This window comes from Eptesicus fuscus, chromosome 1, assembly GCF_027574615.1.
Source record: "Eptesicus fuscus isolate TK198812 chromosome 1, DD_ASM_mEF_20220401, whole genome shotgun sequence".
NCBI lineage: Eukaryota > Metazoa > Chordata > Mammalia > Chiroptera > Vespertilionidae > Eptesicus > Eptesicus fuscus.
The window spans coordinates 132,058,204-132,076,038 of record NC_072473.1 but is presented as its reverse complement, the minus strand read 5'-3'; the positions used below and the strand labels follow the sequence as shown (position 1 = coordinate 132,076,038).

General features: G+C 38.0%; 1 protein-coding gene across 3 annotated transcripts in view; it reads left to right on the top strand.

Annotated features, from left to right (window-relative positions):
* KDM6A (lysine demethylase 6A) overlaps positions 1 to 17,835 on the top strand; it is a 156,919-nt gene that overhangs the window by 131,122 nt on the left and 7,962 nt on the right. For all 3 annotated transcript variants that reach the window (XM_054714329.1, XM_008153015.3, XM_008153012.3), the window contains 3 exons: positions 6,002 to 6,116; positions 9,146 to 9,333; positions 10,210 to 10,351. In XM_054714329.1, coding sequence (XP_054570304.1) covers positions 6,002 to 6,116; positions 9,146 to 9,333; positions 10,210 to 10,351 — 445 coding nt within the window. The remainder of the gene's footprint in view (positions 1 to 6,001; positions 6,117 to 9,145; positions 9,334 to 10,209; positions 10,352 to 17,835) is intronic.

Here is a 17,835-nt window from a genome sequence, read left to right as displayed (position 1 = left end):
CAAAATATTTAACAACTCAGAAAAATACTGGTCGTAACAAGTTTACTGTACCAGTGCCTATGAGCTACATCTCACCCTCAGCTGTTTCTGTTTGCTCCTTGGTTTGAAAACCAGGCTACTTCTTTGTCACCTGCTTATTTAATAGTAGCTTAAGAAGCCTATATAGTAAAGAGGTAATATGCATATTGACTGCCACGCTCTCGCACAAGATGGCCACACCCATGTGGTCACAAGATGGGGAGGGAGAGCAGTTGGGGGGGACCAGACTTGCAGGCCAGGGGGGGCAATTGGGGGAGGAACCAGGCTTGCAGGGGAGGGAGGGGAGTTGGGGGGGACCAGGCCTGCAGGGGAGGGAGGACAATTGGGGGTGACCAGGCCTGCAGGGGAGGGCAGTTTGGGGGACCAGGCCTGCAGGGGGAAGGCAGTTGGGGGCAACCAGGCCTGCAGGGGAGGGCAGTGGGGGCGATCTGGCCGGCAATTGGGGGCAATTGGGCCAGTAGGGGAGGGCAGTTGGGGGCAATGGGGCTGGCAGGGGAGCAGTTAGCCGTCGATCAGGCTGGCAGGGGAGTGATTAGGGGGTGATCAGGCAGATGAGTGGTTGGGAGCCAGCAGTCCCAGATTGTGAGAGGAATGTCCTACTGCTGGTTTAGTCCCAATCCCACAGGACATCCCCCAAGGGGTCCCAGATTGGAGAGGGTGCAGGCTGTACTAAGGGACCACCCCCCCCCCCCCATGCCCCAGTGCACAAATTTCATGTACCAGACCTCTAGTCCTCCTATATATTAAAAGGCTAATATGCAAATTGACCGAATGATGGAACGACCGGTTACTGTGATGCTCACTGACCACCAGGGGGCAGACGCTCAATGCAGGAGCTACCCCCTGGTGGTCAGTGCACTCCCACAGGCGGAGCGCTGCTCAGCCAGAAGCCCTGAGCCAGGTTCATGGCTGGCGAGCGCAGCATTGGTGGCGGGAGCCTCTCCCACCTTTGTGGTAGTGCTGAGGACCCCTCAGGGGATGTCCGACGTAGGCCCGCGTCAGTCAGACATCCCCCAAGGGCTCTCAGACTGCGAGAGTGCGCAAGCCAGGCTGAGGGACCCCCTGAGTGCACAAATCTCGTGCACCAGGCCTCTAGTTGTTGCATTATAGACTTGATTCTAGTTAACAGGTCAGTGGGTCCCAATCCTGGCTGCTCATTAGAATCTCCTTGTAAGCTTTTTAAAATACATAGTTGATTAATCTCTGGAGAATTTTTTTTTTTTTTAAGTTTCCCAGAGGATTCTAATGTATAGCCAAGATTAGAACCATTAGGTTGTAGTTGTTTTTATCTTCAGGCATTGTAAGTCCAGTTCTATGATGTTTATACATAGTTGGGTAAAATGGAAACAGTTCTGGAATAAATGGCAGAAGACCTGTCTGCTTTCCACTCTGTCCCCACTTTAGATACCAGTGTAAATACTAGGCAGGTTATTGGAACTTACTGGAGTTCCCTTCTTTTATGTATGTACTATTGGATTGGTTCTATTAAGATTCATTTCACTTGAAAATGTCTCTCATATTTTATGCAAATAATATACCCAAAGAAAAAATGCTATTTTTCATTACAAATTAAGGGGAAAAACAAACGTGACAGATTACTTCTTTGTCACTGTGTGCCTAGACTGTTTAGTTTTGGGTTGGTTTGTATACAAGGCATTAGGTTTTTCAGAAATGTCCTGTGGAACCCTAAAGAATTCTCTAAAGAATTCTCTTGCCCTAACTGGTTTGGCTCAGTGGATAGAGCGTCGGCCTGCAGACTCAAGGGTCTTAGGTTCGATTCCGGTCAAGGGCATGTACCTTGGTTGTGGGCACATACCCAGTAGGGAGTGTGCAGGAGGCAGCTGATCGATGTTTCTCTCTCATCGATGTTTCTAACTCTCTGTCCCTCTATCTTCCTCTCTGTAAAAAATCAATAAAATATATTTAAAAAAAAAAAAAGAATTCTCTTAACTGATAGTACTATCCAAGAGAAATATAATGCAAGTCATATATATTTTTAAAAATTTTACAGTAGTCCCATTAATATAAAATGAAATAGGTGAAATTAATTTTAACCCAGTATATCAAACTATTCTTTTAACATGTAATCAATATAAACATTATTGGGATATTTTTGCATGTTTTTATATTAAGTCTTCAAAATTATATACTTTACAGTTACTACACATCTCATTTTGTATTAACAACATTTCAAGTGGTTATTGTATTGTACAACTCAATCTTATAGAAGAAATGTTGTACAGTGACCTTTAAACTGTTATTTCAGTTGAATTTTTAAGATTATTTTGAATACATTTTTATGGGACAACCACCTTGTTTCTCGAGTTACATAGACAAATGTAACCTGCTTTAATGGACTTTATGATCAGTCATGTATGTTCTAAATTACAGATATGCTCTTAGGTTTTACCCTAAAAGATTTTTAGTTGGTGGGGTCCCAGCATCTCTAATTTTAATTAGAGCTAAATTTTATTTGGAGTCCATGCCATGGACAATTTCAACTATCTACCCATGGTAAGAGACAGTTGTAAGTATTAAAAGTACCATTTTCACATGGTACTGTGTATGTAAAAAAGACACAGGTTGTGGTGTGTGTAGGATGTGGTGAGAACAGAGCTACATTTTTCTTTATTGAGGTAAAATTCACATAAAATTACCCTTTCAAAGTATGTAATTCAATCGCATTTAGTTACTAACTAGGCTATATAGCTCTCATCTCTGTGTAGTTCCAAGACATTTTCATCAGCTCAGAAGGAAACCCCCATGCCCATTAAGCAGTCACTCCCCATTCCCCCAACAACCACTATCACAGGTCCTCAGTCCTTTCATTTAATGCTGTTTTGTTATAGCTGTTGTTTATGTCAATTAACCTATGGTCAAATTGGTTTTGTTATACATCCTTTTGCTGCAGTTCCATGAACCTATCAACGATGTTAAGTGAGCACTTACTGTAGTCTCCGTTCTGGCTTTGTAGAGTGACCTGTCTGAATGTTCCATATAAATGGAATCCTATAATTTGTTGGCTTTTGTGCCTGCTTCTTTCTCTCCCCCCGCCCCCTGTAACATTTATAATTTTTTATTTTTCAGTTACATTTGGCATACAATATTATATTAGTTTTAGGTGTATACCCCAATGCTGAGACATTATATAACTTACTAAGTGTTCATCCCAATAAATCTTGTACCCATCTGATACCATGCATAGTTATTAGAATACTAGAGGCCCGATGCACGAAGATTCATGCAAGAATGGGCCGCCTTTGCTCTGGCCCAGAGCTGCCTTTCCGCCTTCCCACGCTGCCCGGAGGCCCCGAGCGGCTGGGGCAGTGGGGAACGCCTGTGTCCTGCCCCTGGCTGCTCGGCGCCTGCGTATGCAGATTAACCCACCATCTTTGTTGGGTTAATTTGCATACTCCTGATTGGCTGGTGGGTGTTGCAAAGGTACAGTCAGTTTGCATCTTTCTCTTTTATTAGTGTAGATTATTGACTACTAGACGCCTGGTGCACAAAATTTGTTTACTGGGTTGGGGGGGTCCCTCAGCCCTGCCTGCACCCTTTCGCAGTCCAGGAGCCCTCGAGGGATGTCCAACTGACAGTGGGGAGCAGGCCTAAGCTGGCAGTCAAACATCTTTAGCACTGCCATGGAAGCGGGAGAGGCTCCTGCCACCACCGCTGTGCTCGCCAGTGGTAAGCTGGGCTTCTGGCTGAGTGGCGCTCCCCCATGGGAGGGCACTGACCACCAGGGGTAGCTCCTGCGTTTAGTGTCTGTCCCCTGGTGGCCAGTGTGCGTCATAGCGACCGGTTGACCACAGTTTGGTTGATTTGCATATTAGTCTTTTATTATATAGGACTAGGGGCCCGGTGCACGAAATTCATCCACTCGGAGAGGTCCCTCAGCCTGGCCTGCACCCTCTCGCAGTCCGAGAGCCCTCAAGGGGAAGTCCAACTGATGGCTTAGGCCGGCTCCCCTAAGCCAGCAGTCAGACATAGTTAGTATTGCCACAGAGGCAGGAGAGGCTCCTGCCACCTCTGCTGTGCTAGCTAGCCATGAGCCCGGCTCAGGGCTTCTGGCTGAGCAGCACTCCCCCGTGGGAGCACACTGACCACCAGGGGGCAGCTCCTGCATGGAGCATCTGCCCCCTGGTGGCCAGTGTGCATCATAGTGACCCGTTGGTCCACCATTCAATTAATTTGCATATTAGCCTTTTGTTATATAGGATAGGATGTTCCCTATGCTGTATTTTATATCCCTGTGACAATTTGTACTGCTTAATCCCTTCACTTTTTTCACCCATCCCTGAACACACACACACACCAACACACACACACACACACACACACACACACACACAGTATGCTTTTGGTGTCATATACAAGAAACCATTGCCAAATCCAGGGTCGAAAAGATTTATCCCATTATTTTCTTCTTAGACTTTTTATAGTTCTATCTCTTATATTTAGATCTTTGATCCATTTTAAGTTAATTTTTGTACATGGTATCAGCTAAGGGTCTAACTTCATTCAGTTCCATATGGCTATCCAGTTGTCCCAGTACCATTTGTCAGAAAGACTATAATCCTTTCTCTATTGAATGGTCTTGGCACTCTTCTTGAAAATTAATTGAGCATAGATATAATGTATGTATGGATTTATTTTTGGAATCTTGATTCTGTTCCATTGATTTATATTTCTGTCTTTATGTCAGTACCACACTGGTTTGATTACTATAGCCTTTTGAGATTAAATTTCAAAATTGGAAAGTGTGAGTCTTCCCTCTTGTGTACTTACCTTTACTTTAGTTGTTTATATCTCATAGGGCTTTGAGTTACTATCTAGTGTTTTTTCATTTCAGCCTAAAAAACTCTATACCATTCTTTCTTATAGGGCAGATTGACGAGTGACAAACTTCTTCAGCTTTCATTTTTTGGGGAATGTCTTAGTAACTTCCAGTCAGGGGAAAAATAAATAAATAACTGCAAGAAAGCAAGCAACAAAGAGAAAGACATTAAGAAAGAAATAAGTTGACAAAAACTAGTCCTGAAAAAGTACAGATATTATACTTACTATACGCTTTAAATCAACTGTCTTAAAGCTGTTTAAAGAGCTAAAAGAAACCATGGACAAGAAGCAAAGGAAACCAGAGATTATCAATAAAGAGACAAATTATAGTAAGAAAGGAAAAAATTTTGAAGCTGAAAGTAGAATAACTGGATAAAAATTCACTAGTGGGTTTCAACAGTAGACTTGAGCAGGCTAAAAAAATAAATCAGTAAACATACATAGTTCGTAAGAAACTGTTCTAAGAAGAAAACAAAATGAAGAACAATTAACAGAGCTTAAGAATCCTGTGGGACACTATCAAAAATACTAATAGGCCCTGCCCAGGTAGCTCAGTTGGTTAGTGTTGTCCCAATACACCAGTGGTCGGCAAACTGCGGCTCGCGAGCCACGGTTTGCTGCTTTGTTAACTAATGAGTTTGCCGACCACTGCAATACACCCAAGATTATGGGTTCAATCCCTGGTCAGGGCACATATAAGAATTAACCAATGAGCCCTAGCTGGTTTGTCTCAGTGGATAGAGCGTCAGCCTATGGACTGAGTGAGGGGTCCCAGGTTTGATTCTGGTCAAGGGCATTTGCCCGTGTTGCGGGCTCAGTCTCCAGTGTGGGGCATGTAGGAGGCAACCAATCAATGATTCTCTCTCATCATTGATGTTTCTATCTCTCTCTCTCCCTCTCCCTTCCTCTCTGAAATCAATAAAAATATGTATTAAAAGAAAAAACAATGAATGCATAAATAAGTGGAACAACAAATCTGCTTCTCTCTCTCAAATCAATTAAAAAAAAACACAATACCTTTAGAGCATTCTCTGTTGAACATTTCTAAGGTTTCATTTCTAAAGATTCATTTTCTATAGAATTTATAGTATGCTGATCTTTTTTTTTTCTTTTCACATTTTAGGTCATCAAGAAAATAACAACTTCTGTTCAGTAAATATCAATATTGGTCCAGGTGATTGTGAATGGTTCGTTGTTCCTGAAGGTTACTGGGGTGTTCTAAATGATTTCTGTGAAAAGTAGGTTTCCAATCTAAATATTCTTTAAACATAATTACTCAAAAACAGTAATTGTGAAGGACATCTTACTAAAGCTAGAAGTCCTAACCAGTTTTCACTTAGCATTCAGCAGAAACTTCATTTAACACAATTTGATTCCAAACCCATTGTTTTGTGTAACTGGGAATACTTTAAGAAAATGCCTTGAAACTACTTCACGCAATGGTAATAGCCTTGAATTTAAAGGAAAGAAAAATTGTTATTTGGCTAATTAAACAGTTGATACATAAGTATTTGTTCATGTGAAAGGTCTATATTCCAAGAAAAATTGTTTTACTGTAAAGGGTTTTAAAAGTGGAAGAAATTTTATAATTAAACACCCTTATAGATTGTTAATAACTCAAACTTCAACACAGTACTCTTTGCTATATCATTATAATATAAATTATTTTTAAAACTACTCTGGCAACTTAAAGGAACATTATAAAATTTAAATCAACTGTTTCAGATTTTGTTTTGTATTATTGAAAGAATTCATCTGATGGATGTGTTCCTTTCCAAGAATCCTAGAGATAGCCTTCATTTATTTATTTTGAGTTAAAGGGTACCTTGGAAGTGTCTTCATTGATTTAAATTGAAATATTTGTATAAATGGGATCTTACTTTCTTTTTTCAAAAAAGTACTCCATTGTGCAAGCACCTAATATTTTTACTTACTAATAACATTAGAAAATTATTTTGGTTAACATAAATTATACATAATTATACAATAAAATAAAGGGGGGGACTAAAAACATTTACATATGAGAAATTTTGGAAACTATATACATATTCCACATACTGTAATTTCTTAATTTGGCGTTAAAGAATCTTTTCTGTAAATACCCAAATTTAGTAGGAAATGTAAATACAGTTGCAAAAAGACATATTAATCCAAAATTTCATATATACATGTATATCCATATATATTTATACATATTGTCTTTGCTATTTAACCACATAGGTTTCTTTCAATGTAATAAGGAAGCCAAAGATATGGAATTTTAAAGTTCCAAATCCTTTGATGAAATAACCTAGTTTAATCTGATTTACTTTTATGGGCCAACAACTTGGTAGTAGCAGAGAACAGTGTCATGTAGGAAATATCCATAGTGCTACAGAAAGATTTTTATTTCTCTCATTTTGAGATAGTAGTATATTGTTGCAGCTACAGTACAGTCATTCATGTTCATTATTTTTGAGTAAGGATTGGCTATTTTAAGGATTTAGTTTCCTATCTAAATGGAGAGGTAACCTGGGAGCAAAGATAATTAGAATAGCCAGATGATGTCTAAAAAACTTGAACTTGGGATAATAAAAATACGAGTTAGTATAAATAGTTAGGTAAATTTAATAAGTGGCAGAAATAGAACTTGCAACCTTAGCATTTCAATATAATTTTGTTTTGCATAAGGATTATTTGAAACTGACTGGTATTGACCTTGTCTGTATTTTGTTTTATGACTTTAAATAATATCTATCTTGAAATAGCCATTCATTTGAATAAATGATAAAAAGGATGCTTGCTGTTTTGTAAGTTTGAGGGTGTCTTTTTTTTGTATATATTTTTTTTTTTACTTAGTTGTTGATAATTTGATGGTCTTTATCACTTGCTTGCTTGCTTTTGGATGGCAACACGTGGGTAAAGTAGAGCTAGGATTTGTGTTTGTAGCAATATTTTGCTTTACAGGCAAATTTTTCTGGATTGTATCTACACAGCCTTCTCAAAAACAGTAAGCCAATTCTTATCCCTTGCAGTTAGGCCATGACCATTGGCAGTCTGTTCTAGACTTGGAGGAGCAGCCTTGCATTTGTGTTTTGTTTGTTTGTTTGTTTGCTTGCTTGTTTTTAGGAAAAAATGTAAGATTGAGATTCCATCTAGATTATAGGTTGGTAAGCTTTTCATAAAAGTCCAAATAATAAATATTTTAGGCCTTGCAGGTCATACGGTCTCTGTCACAACCATGTCATTACAGCACATAAACAGTCACACAATATGTAAATAAAGGGTCATGGCTCTGTTTTAATAAAAAAATTTATTTATGAAAATGCAATGGGCTGGATTTGCCAATCCTTGATATAAATAGATAGATAGATAGATAGATAGATAGATAGATAGATAGATAGATAGATAGATAAATAGAAAGAAATTTAAACCAATGAAAATAATTTAAAGGTGCGCTTTATCATAACTTTTAGAACAAGGCACAGAAATAAAGACAAGGCTATTAGATATTAAGGAAAGGAAGATTTCCACTCTGGAAGTTTTTCATTTCCAAAAATGAAATCTAAAGTAGTAAATTGAATTTTTAAGAATTCTTTTGTAGGAAAAGTTGTTTATGTAGTTTATAAAGTACTTCATATTATATCATGATGAAGTAGAATAAGAAGCTGGATTTTAACATATAAACATAGCAATATGATCTGTGGAAATGTTTCCAAAGTGTACTGGTTGTGGCAGCAGTGATGGTTAATTGTGCATATGTGTGATTGTAGTACATGGGTGAGATTGTTCGTTTTGCATAGTCACCCAGTCATGAAAACCAGAGACCATCTCTGTTTTTCACTTGCCTCAGAAATAGAAGTTACTAGTACTTTATTTGTCATAGTGTTTCTGTTTATAGATTTAAATGACTTGATGTCAGCTCCACCTTCTATTTATATTTTAGAGATTTCTCAGTACTCCAGGGAGAAGGGTTCAATCAAAATAGTCTTTAGAGAAGTGAAATTAAAAATGATGTGTATAAGTGTTGCTTAAAGGTAGCTTTGGATTTCATTTGGATCTTTAAAAAATCATCTTAAGATAGTAATACTGATCTTCGGGTAAGTCATCCAAAAATTAACTGTAATTAATTTTACCCCTGTACATATAGCAGTTCTTACTGCACAAGCCATTACTTTTCAGTGCAATGAATGAACATATTTTTTAAAACTCCTGACATTTGTCTTCTAGTTTTATAAGGAACTTATTAAAGTACTTGATACATTCGCATTATTTTTTCTTATTTCAGAAATAATTTGAATTTCCTAATGGGTTCTTGGTGGCCCAACCTTGAAGACCTTTATGAAGCAAATGTTCCAGTGTATAGGTTTATTCAGCGACCTGGAGATTTGGTCTGGATAAATGCAGGCACTGTTCATTGGGTTCAGGCTATTGGCTGGTGCAACAATATTGCTTGGAATGTTGGTCCACTTACAGGTATTTTAAAGATTATGCTAAAAAAAAAAACACCCCGTTTAATTTATAAGGGATTGTATTTGATCTTTTTTTTTTTTCTTGGAATATATCCCTCTAAAAATTGGAAGAAGCGTGTCTCCTTGAATAAAAATTTAATTTGTAGTACAAGAAATTAAATTCAAGTTAACAAATAGAAATCCAAGACTATAGATCTCAGCAAAAACAAATGTATATCTTTATATACAAGGAAATATATATTTTAAAAAACAATGGACATTTCTTATTCCTCGTTATAATAGTTTAAAATGGGTATTTGTGATCAGTGGGTGGCTTTCCTTCATGCAATAGAGTGCTTGGTTTTGTTTTATAAAGGAAACCCCTTATGGGAGAAAGCAAAATAGAGTACTCAGTCTTTCAAATTTTTCTTCTCTCTGGTGTTATGAATAGCCCTATTATATCAAAATCCATTTGGATTCTGCCTGCCTTCAGGCAGTAAATAGTTAAGATGAATAATATGGCCTTTGGAGCCAGATAGACCTGGAATAGGACCAGGACTTGGCTCTTGCAACTTTGGGCAAGTTATATAACCTCTCAGGGCTTCAATTTCTTCATTTGTATAATGGGAATTATAAAATTAAAAAGGTGATACTATAGATTAAATGAAATAATGTATTAAAATAGCTCAGCACAATGCCTGGCACATTGTTAAAATAAGCACTGTTTACATGATCGCTATTATTATTACCATATTATCAAAAAACATAAAATTTATTTTTGTAATATTTTGAGGTTTTCAGAATTGCTTTTGATGATATCACCCTAGAAGGTGATAATGGTTATCTTCATAAATTTTGGTACTTTGGGTTACTTTATAACTGTTTTTTTTTTTTCCCCTAGCCTGCCAGTATAAGTTGGCAGTGGAACGGTACGAATGGAACAAATTGCAAAGTGTGAAGTCAATAGTACCCATGGTTCATCTTTCCTGGAATATGGCACGAAATATCAAGGTCTCAGATCCAAAGCTTTTTGAAATGATTAAGTAAGTGCTTTCTAAAACTGCTGTAGTCCCTCTCTTTTTGGGGAGTGTTAATTATTCAATCCCCCTACCCCCCAGAATTATGTTGACATCAAAACAAAATGGTCCAGAAATCTAGCAAATTATAATACAATAATCCACATGTTAAAAGCATTTTTCCCTTCCAAATAGTTAGTGCACTGTTGTATAAAGAGGATCAAAGGCACAAATGACTTTTAAACAATTAGATTCACAAACCTTGCTTCCCCACTATCTTCTTAACCACCTGATTCCTAGGAGAACTTTAGTTTTAATATTGAAAGACTGCCCTTAGTATTGGGAGAGGAAATGACATCACAAAATAATTGCTGGTACAGAGAAATTAGCATTTAATATAGGGATTTGACTAAAATGTTAATTTTTTATTTTCATTAAATCATCTCTTATAATTGTCCCTTTGTTTAGCTGCTTTAAACATGTAATGCAAGTTATTTGAATACATATGTTTTAGTAAGCTTCTCATTTATTACCACAGTTTCTGACCTAGCTATATTATAAATCTGTTTAGAAGTAACATTTTCAGATAGTGCTGTATAGCAGTGTTTCCCTAAACTGTCTTTTCTACCGTTACTGTTCCCAAAAGGTAGGGAATTCTGGTCAAAGAAATATGGGAAATGATGGATTAGGTAAAGTTCTTTTTTTCTTAAGTGTTGGTGTGTTTTGTGAATGGGGAGAAGGGTTATAATGTATTTCCCCAACCCATTTGTTTGACCAGTATCTTTTGAAGAATTGATCTCATAAACTTATTTTGGAATACACTGCTTTATACTCACTGATGAAATAAATTTGTCTTTGTTAAAATAATACTGAAGTATTTTTCCTGCAGCTATAATCATTTGGTCAGCATGTGTTGTTTTTAAAATACTGCCTTTTAAAAGTAACATGACTTACTAAAATGATTTCAAACCTAAGTCCCAATTTTTATTCAAACAAAAATGGTGTGGCCAAGGTAATATGTGTGTGGATGTTCTTATGATACAGTCCTTTGTCAGTTGCACCATTTTTATCTAGTCCTTGGGCAGAAGTGGTAGGAGGAGGCAAAGGTAACAAAAACTAAATCATAGCAAGTAATGTACAAATACTTGAAAAATTTGGATCTTAGGTATCATGCCCTATACATGTAATTGGTAGTGGAGTATGGGGGTTGTCTATCTATTTAATCTATTACTAGGGGCCCAGTGCACTAATTTGTGCACCTTGAAAGGAACTGTGAGCCGCAAGGCTGCGGTGGGCACAGGGGCGGGTCTCGGCCCATCCTCTGTGCCCCACCCCGCCCTCCCACCACAGCCCCTGGTTCCCTGTCTGCCAGCAGCCCCGCTCCACGCTGTCAGCGCAGCTCCTGCCGCTGCCACTCCCACACGCTGACAGCGTGGAGCAATTGGGGCCGGCGCCAGCAGCAGGTGCAAGCAGCAGCTGCTGCCCCGATCACCCCTCAGGAGCAGGGGGAGGTGGAGAAGCCCTCAGGGGCGATCAGGGCTGGTGGCAGGCGCCAGCAGCAGGTCTGAGCAGTGGTGCTGGCTGCAGGTGCAAGCAGGGCTGACACCGGCAGCAGGTGTGAACGCCTGGCGGGACTGCAGCGTGTGGGAGCAAAGAATGTTCAGTAACCACCAGAGGCTCGCCCCGATAACAGTGACATGCACCCCGCCCTAGTCTGGTGCCCCTGCTCCACCATCCCGCCGTGGCTGACGCCCTCCATGTTCCATGCACACCCCCTGGTGGTCAGCACACATCATAGCAACTGGTTGTTTGCCGTTCGGTCTGTTTACATATTAAGGTTTTATATAGATAGATAGATAGATAGATAGATAGATAGATAGATAGATAGATAGATATCTCAGAATGGTACTTGGTTCTGAATAGGAAATTAAGGGTTACTTTTGGGGAAAATTTTTTTAAAGTCGCTAAAGATGTTTAGTTAATTTAGAGATAGGCATAAACTAGGTAAATTCAGATCAGTTTTGCTGTAAAATTGTCTCCATAACATTGCTTTGGCCCTCAAATCTAGTATCCTGCCAATAAAGGAAGTGGTATTGATTTGTTCTAGCTTCTTTGAGCTATACCGATTCTTAAGAAATGGTGTTCTCCCCTGCCATTCCTTTCCTCTGCTTTGAGTCATTTTCTTCATCCCCTGTTCACGCCACCATCCATAGCATTCTACATTTACTATGCCCCTGTCACTTCTCTTGCTGAGGTCACCAGTGACCAACTATTTTAAACATATTAAGGCACAAATTTAAACTTTCTTTAATGTCTCCATTTGTACCTCAGATCTGACCCCCACTTACCTTGTCAGCCATTTCTCCCAATGTTGCCTTGAGATGTGTGCTTGAATTTTCTGTTTATTTTTATCACTCTGGTATTTTAAACCATCTTTAATGTGCACTGCAATTTTTACACCTCCTCTCTTTTTTCTCCTTTGTATTATCTTTCAGTAAAGCTTTAATTCATTATACATTGAGCATATGAATTGTAGGTTATTTTAAAAGATAAAATATCAGCGAGATGTAAAAAGTGGAATGGAGAAGATATACAAATATAGTCCTCTTCCTTAATTTGCTCCCTGAAAGTTGTTGTTTTTAATTCATAAATACTGTGACTCTACAATGTGTGGTTTTTAGGTTTTCACCGTTAAATGGTAAGCCTGCCCAATCAAAAGGAAGGTAAGCCGTTAAGGGCATGTACTTCAGTTGCAGGTTAGGCAACTATGTGTCTCTCATCAATGTTTCTCTCTTAAAAAAAAAAATCCTCAGGTGAGGAATCACACACACACACACACACACACACACACACACACACACACACTGTAAGGAAAATTTTTACCTTGTGATTTCTCATCCACTCAACTGACTCCGTGAGCTCTATGAATTTCTTTTCATCCTTTCATATTTGTTTACTATTTATTGTGAACTGAGTTGATGCTCAGGTATTGTGCTAGGTGACAAAAGAATTTGATAACTTCTCTGGAACTTAAAATAATTGGGGAAATAGTCAAAACATTAAAATACATGGTCTTTACTATAATGTTGGAAAAGTTTATTTTAAAAAATGCGGGGAAGCACAGAGGAAGGCACTTCTAGAGAAGAACATTCAGGAAAGGCTTCACAGAAATACTACAGCTCCATAATTCCTTATCCTAAACCCCTTAGGCCAAATGTATTTTGGTATTCAGAATTCAAGTGTCAATATCAAATGAGTTTTTGCAAAATTTGTGGGATTATAATAGATTATGAGCCTATATTTATATTAAGTGATTTAATAATGGGAAGTGATGATATATCCTATTGTCACCTACTGTCCCTCCTTAATCATTTTGGGAATGAATTACTTGTGGTTTTTTAAACCACTCAACATTGCTCTTTTTTTCCTTTGCATTTTCAAAATCACGTTTGGTCTTTTAGAGTCCTGTAGTTTCATAGCATCCTTTAAATCATTTAGTAAATTTCTTTCAATTTTCACATCCTAGCTATTTTACTAAAATAAATCTCATACTCTTCTTCACATTCTTCCAGCTACCCTCCTACATTACCATGAGTCAAAGAATATTTGTTATCTTGATTACTTCTTTTATTTCCTAATGCAGTGAACTTGACTAGAAAAGATCACAGCCTGACTCCTTAGGAAATTTTAGTGGAAGCTCAGTGCATAATCTCTCTCTTGATTTCCTTAACTGTTTAAGTGAAAAAAATTTTTCCACATATTGCAAGCAAACTTACTTTCTCCTTCTTTAGACTAAACTTTTAAATGACTCAGGTTTAAGCCCTATTTGTTAGCTGTTGAGTTTTCTGAATCATTAGCTATTTTTAAAGTAGAGCAGTCCCACACAAAGAAATGAATTAAGGAAGTCTTACAAATATAAGGTTACTGAGCTCTTCCTTTAATTCATTGAGGTATGATATATTTTTCTATGTTAATATAACTTACTCTTCTTTAAAATATATAAAATTTACATACATGCCCCCAAACTTGTTTACACTTTTCCCTCCAATTTATTACTTAAAAATGTTTTTAATCTATAAAAATGGTTGAAATACTAATGCAATGAATACCTATATAACCTCATCTGGAGTCATAAGTTTTTGCCACATCTACTTAGCTGTTTACACACACACACACACGCACACACGCACGCACACGGGCGCATTCTTGTACACTTTTTCCCCCTCTGAATCATGAAAAGTAATTTGTAAACATTATGGCACGTCACCCCAAATACTTGAGCCTGCATCTCTTAAGAATAAGGATATTCTCACATAACTACAGTGCCATTTACCATATCTAAGAAATGTGAAATTAATAGTAACCAGCTAATACATGGTCTACATTTAAATTTACCCAACTACCCAAAAATGTCATTTTTTTTAGCTCTTTCCCCTCCCCACCCCACCACCTTCAATCAAGATTGAATCAGGTTTATATTGAATTCAGTATGTAGCCATTGTGTCATTAGTCTTTTTTTATTGATTTTAGAGAGAAGTAAAGAGAGAGAAACATCTATTTGTTGTTCCACTAATACTATATGCATTCATTGGTTGATTCTTGTATGTGCCCTAATCGGGGATCAAACCTGCAGCCTTGGAGAATTGGGATGATGCTCTAACCAACTGAGCTGCTCGGCCAGGGCTATGTCTCAGTTCTCTTTGGGTTATACATTTTTGAGAAGAAATGTTGATGCTGTTTACTTTGGTAAGCCCATGTCCCCTTCTAGTATAAACTATGTCATAGATATTTCCATTCATGGGTCCTGTTACTAAATAGGCACTTTAAAACTTAAAATTAAGGGTGGGGAGATTATTGCTACTTTTTATTCATCTTCATCTTAGTTTAAAGCTTTTATCCTTTGGTTTTAATTTTAAAGTATTAATTAAGATCTAAGAGAAACCCTCATTTTTTGCAAATTCATGATTCCCATCTTCAGGTATTTGAGATAGATTGCTTTGGCTTATATAACACTAAGGCTTTCTTTTTGTAGTTCACTTTCCTAAGACTCATATTCAGTATCTTTGGGCATTGAAGTATTCCTTTAAAAAGGACCCTTGAAAGGAATCAAATGGTAATGAAGCAAGTGAAAACTTCAGACTATTGGTACTGATTAACTTTCTCTGTAGATAACAGCTTTCAGAATAATGATTCTTTTATTTTTTAATTAAATTTTTTTTTATTTTTCAATTACAGTTGACATTCAATATTATATTAGTTGTAGGTGTACAACATAGTGGTTAGACATTTATATAACTTAGGAAGTGGTCCTCCCCATAAGCCTGGTACCCACTTGACACCATACATGATTATTACAATACTAGAGGCCCGGGGCACGGGTGGGGGACTGGGGGGGGGGGGATGTGGGAAGTTGGGAGGGGCCGATCGGGGCCCTAATCGGCCTGGTTGGCCACCGCAGTGTGCATCATAGCGACTGGTCCTGGCATTCCAGTCACTTGGCTTTTATATACTAGTATATAGATTCTTGACTGTGTTCTCTATGCTATACTTTACATCCCATGAAATTTTTTTTTATTTAAATTTCTTATTGTTTAAAGTAGCGGTTGCCAACCTTTCAGACCTCACGGACCACCAGTGGTCCTTGGAACACCGGTTGGCAACCGCTGGTTTAAAGTATTACGTAAGTCTCCTTTTTCCCCCATTGACCTCTCCCCCCATGACTGTTTTGTAACTACCAATTTGCACTTCTTAATCCCTTCACCTTTTTTACTCAGTCCTCCATCCCCCCTCCTATCAGGCAACCATCAGTTTGTTCTAATAGAGAGGTTCTTTTAGATGCAGTTGAATGGGTTAATCTCAATGGTAGATATACTAGTAAATATGGTATACATTGTTGTAATCATGTTGGATTATTAGCAAGTTAATTTAATGGTAGGTAGTATGTTTCGATATGTTGGAAATTCCGGTTTCTTCACCAACCATGATAATAAGCAGTTCGGTGCATTTTAAAATGTCAAAAGCAGAATTCCAAAGAGCCCATTTTCCACTGAAAAATGCAGTATTAGAAAGTCTTTGATTTAGGAGAAGCAAATCAGACAGTAGCATGCTGAGGAGTAGAAAGTTAATTTTCTAAAATTTCAACAGTACCAAGTCCATTGAAAACCACTTCCCACAAACTTCTTTCTTTTCCTTTTTTTTTTTTCAATTACAGTTTATATTCAGTATTACTTTGCATTAGATTTCTTTCAGAACTATTTTTGTTTTCCCTTTTCTTATAAACATATTGTAGATTATTACCCTGTCTACGTGATACACACTTTATCACAAGCACAGAAGTATTGAATATAAAGTAAAGCAAACTGTTAAGTATTAACTGCCTTTTCCCTTTGATTCCCACTTTTAAATGGGTAAATGAGGTGTTCAACACTGGTCATAGCCAGTTGGCCTAATAATTGAATGAGACGGTCTAGTTACGAAGACCAGTCCATAGTTAGCATAGATCCCAGTGTAGTTGTCCTAGGACCGTGGTCGGCAAACTGTGGCTCGCGAGCCACATGCGGCTCTTTGGCCCCTTGAGTGTGGCTCTTCCACAAAATACCACGGCCTGGGCGAGTCTATTTTGAAGAAGTGGCGTTAGAAGAAGTTTAAAAAATTTGGCTCTCAAAAGTAATTTCAATCGTTGTACTGTTGATATTTGGCTCTGTTGACTCATGAGTTTGCCGACCACTGAGAGGTTAACATTCTTAACACATTGCCGACGGATCATGAGAATTCTCGTGTTTTCTGTTCTAAGGCTTGTGGCCAATCACGAGAATTCTTTAAAAAGATATTAGCTTGTAAGAACATGTAATAAATAACTTCAAAATGCAATGGGTATTTAATTTTAAAGCGTGCCTTTAACATTTATGTAAAACGTTTTTTGTACTCGTTCAGTAGAAACTTATCTGGTTACTGGGTAAAGCTAGCAATAAAACTGCTGGTCCGCAATGTGTTAAGATACTCATTTTATTATTGACTGAGACCTTGATTTTCAGCCATGTCATTGGTTTAAATGAAACTGTTATGTCTTGCTGACATTTAGACCCTCACTGTTGTCCTAGGGGCAATACAACGCAGGAGTGACAGGTGGCAAGTGTGTTACGAGGACTCACGTGTTAGCTCACTTGGCCTGCATGGCTCTCAGTACGAGGGATTGTGCAAGGCAAAGTGCCTCTTGGAAACTTGAGTTTGTACACCATCTACTCTCAGTGGCTGAGATTGTTAGCAGAACATCTTTAAAAGTGCCAGATCAAGTTAACCCGTGCCTCTGCTCTCTCCACACTGACTTTGGACACTTAGCCAAGGTGCCCCCAGAATGTCAGAGTCATTCCATGGTTGCCTTAACTTCAACAGAACATCCTGTCACCGTGGCTTCATGCCTTTATTTTCCTGCCTCAGAAACCTCATCCCAAGATTAAAATCTTCTAAGAACAGTTGTTTGCTCTCTAAGTAATCCCAATATTACCTTTGCT